The 5622-nt window shown below is 62.4% G+C and overlaps 1 protein-coding gene and 1 long non-coding RNA gene across 2 annotated transcripts in view; one reads left to right on the top strand and one right to left on the bottom strand.

The window, feature by feature from the left end:
* The window catches only part of MIDN (midnolin), an 8051-nt gene extending 7663 nt beyond the window's left edge, over window positions 1-388 (top strand). Inside the window, exon 9 of the mRNA XM_008568035.1 lies at window positions 2-388. Coding sequence (XP_008566257.1) covers window positions 2-99 — 98 coding nt within the window. The 3' untranslated portion in view covers window positions 100-388. The remainder of the gene's footprint in view (window position 1) is intronic.
* A 1144-nt stretch (window positions 389-1532) lies between these two features.
* LOC103586716 lies at window positions 1533-1998 on the bottom strand. Its single transcript, XR_550174.1, has 2 exons — window positions 1830-1998; window positions 1533-1706 (listed from the first exon to the last, which is right to left on the bottom strand). It is a non-coding gene; the product is annotated as an uncharacterized LOC103586716 (long non-coding RNA).
* Between the last annotated feature and the right edge of the window lie 3624 nt (window positions 1999-5622).

Genomic DNA, 5622 nt, shown 5'->3' with positions numbered 1-5622 from the left:
GGCCCCAGCGAAGCCGCGGGCCTGGGCCTCGACTTCGAGGACTCCATGTGGAAGCCGGAAGTCAACCCCGACATCAAGTCAGAGTTCGTGGTCGCTTAGGATCCGGCCCCCTCGGCCCCCTCGGCCCTGGCGGTCCAGGCCAGGCACCGGCCCGGGACGGGAGAGCGCGGCTCAGCCCGGAGAAGGCGGTCACCTCCTTCCCATCCAGTAGCCTTTCTCTCTCTCTTTGTTTTTTTAAACTCTTACCATGGTCTTCTGACCCCCCATGGACTTGGCTTCCTACCTCTCCTCCTGACACAGCCCCACCTCGTCCCCCTCCCGTGTCCCGGCCACCTTCCCCAGCTCCACATATGTAGCATCTTTCCAGATGGCTGAGAGCGGCGACCAGGACGCCGCCCCCACCCCTGCCGCGCCCCCTGCCCTCCGCCTCCCCCGCCCAATTCAGGTTTTAAGTCAAAAATGTAGACGCCTCAAAATGCACTTTACACACGAGGGGAGGGGGCCGCGGACAGGACCCCCACCCGCCGCCGCAGACGTGGCCTCACCCCAGGCCAGCAGGACCCGCACACAGAACCCACGTGGGCCCCCAGGTCGCTGGTGCCGATCGGGGACTGTGTCCTCTGGTCCGTCTGTCCTGTTTTCTTGGTCTCCTTTTCCATTTTCCTTTTTTTTTTGTCTTCAAAAAGAAAAGTGAGGCTGGTTGAGCAGGGAGGCTGGCCCGGAGGGGGGGCAGCCTTAGGCTCAGGTGGGGGGCATGGGACCCTTTCCTGCCAGGAAAGGAAGGGAGGGGAAGGGACCTCTGCCCAGCCCCTGCCAGCCACGACAGTGCGGTTTCCTTTGCCACCCCCTGCCCCCAACGCCCCTTTTTCCTGACCTCCTGCCTGAGCTTGGGGTATTTATAGACTATTAATTTTCTGACTGAGCCAATAGGGTTTGGGAATCGCTTGAAAAACTGGGAGAGAAATGGCTGGGGGGCCAGGGAGGCGTCCCCCACCCCTCCTTCCCAGCCCAACCTGAGGGATATGGGGTTGTGGAGTGTGGGGGCCCTCTCCTGCAGCCAGGATGGGGATGCTGAGCTGTGAATCCCCTGGGTAGGGGCAACGCTGTGTAGCATTAACCCCCTTTGGGGGGGTCCGCTGCTGGTCTAACTTGGACCTTCTCCACTCGGTGCCCATGCCCTGGGGGGGGGTGTCTGTGGCCCCCGGGGCATAGGGCAGACCCTCCCCCGCCCCCAGGGCTGTTTCAGTGGGGGTGGAGTTTGGTTTTTTCCCCCCATTCACTTTGTATTTCTTAAGGATAATGGACACGTTTGGACCCTGCTCCCCCACCTGTCAGTCTCGTCCTGGTCCCCCCCTTTGTTCTTGTAGGTGAACCCCAGATCCCCCCAGCCCCATTATGTGTTTAAAGTTAATGGTTTCAGATGTGAACATAATGTGTTAACTGTAGCTTTGTAAATTTTTTTTTGGGGGGGTGGGCAGGGAGGGGTCCAAGAGGGTAGAGGTCAAGAATTTGGGTTTTTTTGTTTTGTTTTCATTTTCCAAAAAAAAAAAAAGACAAAAAAACAGAAAAAAGGGGCGGGTTTGTTTTTTGAAGAACTGTCTTGGATACCTATTTAAATGTGTGTTCTGTTTTGTTTTTTAACGATTTTTAAATAACGTCTGTGCCTCCCGCGGGTCTGAGGGTGGAGGCAGGAACCGGCCCAACGCCTCTGCTCTCGTCAGGGCCCCCTCCCCAAGAAAGCATTACCCACCCTCTGGGATCGGGCTTTGGGGGGTCCCAGCACCTCGCGTGAGTTTCCCATATAAAAACATGAAATTGAGGCCCAACGCCTCTGCTCTCGTCAGGGCCCCCTCCCCAAGAAAGCATTACCCACCCTCTGGGGTCGGGCTTTGGGGGGTCCCAGCACCTCGCGTGAGTTTCCCATATAAAAACATGAAATTGAAAAAAAAAGCTTACACAGGCACCGTGATTTCAAGTAATAAACAGAAATGAAACACGAGTGGATGTCCCGCCTGTTCACGTGGGGGGGTCTTGCCTGTCTTGGGGATGTGGGACAGGGTGGGCAGGGCCCCGGAGCAGTTCCCACGCTCCCTCCCCAGCTTGGGGGATGGACGGGAAGCTACTGGGGCAGAGGAGGGAGGGGCCAGCCACTTCCTGGTACCCAAGGCCGGAAGTCCTTTGGGGTGTGGGGCAAAGGCCTGTGTGCTCTGGGTGGATCCCTCGCCGGCTCTGGGAAGAGGGCTGTGCGGACGGGAACACGGGCCTGACTGCCCGCTCTGGTCTCTGCCTGCCCTGGCTGCAGGGGTGGGAGGGCTCCAACCCTGTGAACCTCCTGCTTGCTTACTGGCTGTCATTCCTGGAGTCTCACCACTGTCGGGCTTGCTGCAGGGAGATCACAGGGCCAGCCAGGGGGGCAGCACCTCCTGAGGCTCCAATTCGTGACCTCTCAGCCCTCTGCAGCCACACCCTGGCTTTGCATTCCTGCACTCCCCAGCCCTGACCGTCACACGCATCCAACCTCCAGGCCTTTGCCCCAGCAGTGCCTATCCAGGAACCCAGGCCGCCCCCTGCTCTGCCTGGGAACCTCCCCAATCTGTACCTCCCATCCCTGCCAGCCCTGGGTCCCCCAGTCCCCGCCATGCCCTCTGTCCCCTGCTCTTAGCCAGCCTGGGTGGGCCTCCCCAGGGACCCAGCTAGGGTTGAGTCCTCCCTGGGGGCCCACCATCCACCTTGGGGCTGGGCAGAACCGGGACAGTCACACTGCTCCTAAATGTTCTTTTACATGCATTTCCTTATTTAACAAACACTGCCACCTAAGAGTTAGAAGTAATTACACTGCCATTTTATAGATGGGAAAACCGACGCCCAGAGAGAAACATCACTTGGCTGGAGGCTTAGGAGTGTTTGTTAAACTATGTGACCACCACCCCTCACCCGATTTCTGATGATCCAAGCCTCTGCACCAGGAGCCCCAACGGGAAGGGGGACAGGTGGCCTGGGGGCATCTTTCTGAAGCCCTGCTCCGCCCACCACCCAGTCACCCCCAAATCATCCCACGCCCACAGCAGGAAGGGAGACGCCCAGGCAGGCCGGTCCCTCCAGGCCTCGACGTCAGTGGGCGCAAATGTCCCCGCGGGGTTTGGAGGGCCCCAGGGCGGAGATGCTGGTGAGAAGGTTCAGGTGGAACCCGCAGCCCCGCCCCCTTCCCCGAAGGGTCAGGGCTGAGGGCGTGTGACCCAGGTCACCGCCGCCCCCTCCCTGGGTGGGGGGATGAGAAAGCAGGATGGAGGCCGTCCACTGAGGCTCCTACTGAATCCCGGGGGACCCTGCAGGGCGGGGACACATCCCCTGCTGTCCAGGAGCCCACCTCTCCGGAAGCTGCCTCCCCCCATCCTGGGGGTCTGGGGCAGGCTGGGTCAGCGGCCGGAGGGGCAGCAGGTGGAGGCCACGTGTGAGTTGGGAGGCACAGAAAGGTAAACTGAGGCACGGAGAGGACAAGGGCTGCAGGACCGCAGGGGGCGGGGTCGGCCCTGCCCCGCTCCCACTCCCCTCATTGAGGAAAAAGCTGAATGGGAGGGGACGGTCCCGGAAACCCGCGGGTATGGAAGCGCGGTTTCCAGGGCAACGCGCTGCGAAAAGAGCCTGATGTCACCACCGGGAGGGCGCTCCGGCCACCCCCGTCTGCGCCCTCGTGGAAGCCTATTGGTGGCCGCACACTTCGTTTATCCGCGGGCTCCAATAGCAGCGTGGGGTGGCCACCGGGAGGCGGGCCTTCAGGCTTCGGTGCTGAGTGCGCAGGCGCGAGCGCGGAGGCGCCGCGGCCCCGCCCCTCTCCCCGCACGTCTCCGAGCCTGGGGGCGGGAGACGCAGTCGAGGGCCTGACGGCTGCGGCTGGGGCTGGACGGAAGAGGGGGCGTACCTGGGGGCGCCGCACGTGGACCCCCGGTGCAGGCACGCTTACGTGCACCCCTCCTTTCACGCCCAGGCGTGTCCTGATGCCCCCCACCTCCTCTGTGACCCCATGTGCTCGACCCCCTGCCCAGCCTTTTTGCAGCCCCCAGACCAGGGGAGGCATCTGAGTTCAGGGAGGTGACCTGTAGGAGGGGACTTTGGGGCTGAGGCGCTCCAGAGGAATAGGGGTTTGGCAGCTGTGGTAGGAAGAGGGAGGGGGTGGCCCAGGTAGGGGGCACGGCGTGTGCAAAGGCCAGAAAGCGTGAAAGCAGGTGCATTTGGGGGGCAGCTGGGAAGCCAAGTTGGAGGAGAAAAAACAAAAGATGGGAGGAAAAGGCGACGCTGGCAAGGACCCGAGAGGGGAGATCCCCAAGTCTGTGACTTCAGGGATGAGATGGGGGACCAGAGAGGAGGAGCAGATTGGGGGAGCAGAGGCCAGGCCATCCAGGAGGTGGCTGGACACTTGCTTGGCTTGGGCTTAAGGGGAGGCCTGAGTAGGGGACAGATGGGGACCCCGTCAGCATCCCCCTTGGGGAGGTGGGTCTGGAAGTTGAGGGCATGCCCTGAAGTTGGTTTCCAGTTCACAGGGAGGTGGTTGGCAGGGGGCTGCTGAGAGGGATGGAGATTTGGGGAGGGAGAGAATGTTGGAACTGCCTATGTGAGCACTTGGCGGGGAGGCTGGCCGGGAGCCCGGGCGAGCTGAGGATCCAGGAGGCAGGAATTCCAGGTTGCTGCCAGCTGCCCGGCTGTGGGCTCAGGTTGGGCTCTGACCAGGCGTCCACTCTGAGATGGCGGCGGTCGGAGTGAATAGGTGTGGGCCTTTGCCAGGTGGGAAGGATGTCAGCTAAAACCTTTGGTCCAAGGCTGGCCCCTGGAGCTAGCCTGGGAAGACAGCGAGGGAGACTGGGGGAGGGGCTGGGCTCCTGCACCACTGTGGCTGCTTGGGCAGGAGGGAGCCCGGGCTGGAGGCCTTAGGCCAGGTGGTGACCTTACAGGTGGACAGTGCTCCTCGGGGGATGAGGCAGCTGTGGGAGGGCAGGACGTCAGTGGAGGCCGTAGTCCCCGGGGGTTGGCCCAATGGGCCCTAGGAACTGGTCCAAGGTTTTGAAATGCCAAAGGTCATGGTCTGGAGGTGGCTTGGGGCGGGCACCAAGGCGGAGCCAGGTCCCCTGGCCAGAAGCCTTTGAGGAGATGGGATTGAACAGGTGCCCCGGACACAGCTGCCCCCGCCCCGTCTTGCCTGGCGACCCCGCCCTCCTCTTCAGGCGCCGTGGGAATGGGAGTTCCCGAGCTGGAGGCTGGGGACGCCACCACCCCGTGGCCAAGGGCGTTGGAGCTCCACCCACGGGCTGCTCGGCCCTGGGAGGGCAGAGAACTGGCCGCCTGTGGTGTCACTTGGGACAGGTGAGCAGCTCGGCCTAGCGTGGTGGGGGAGGCTGCCCCCGGCTGGGCCGGCCTCCGCCGCTGTCTGTCTGTCTGTGCGCCCCACCCTCTGTCCGGCTGTCTTTTCCTCTGTCTGCCTCCGTCTCCACTCTCGGCCTTCCCCTACTTCTGCCTCCGTCTCCATCTCTCTCTGGCCGTCTCTATTTCCGACCCTTCTTCGTCCCTGTCCCACCACCTCCCCCACTCCCGTCCCCGCCCCGGCGCCCCCTCCCTCACCCCCGGCGCACA

This window comes from Galeopterus variegatus, unplaced genomic scaffold, assembly GCF_000696425.1.
Source record: "Galeopterus variegatus unplaced genomic scaffold, G_variegatus-3.0.2 Scaffold367, whole genome shotgun sequence".
Taxonomy (NCBI): domain Eukaryota; kingdom Metazoa; phylum Chordata; class Mammalia; order Dermoptera; family Cynocephalidae; genus Galeopterus; species Galeopterus variegatus.
This window is presented reverse-complemented; position numbering and strand designations above follow the sequence as displayed.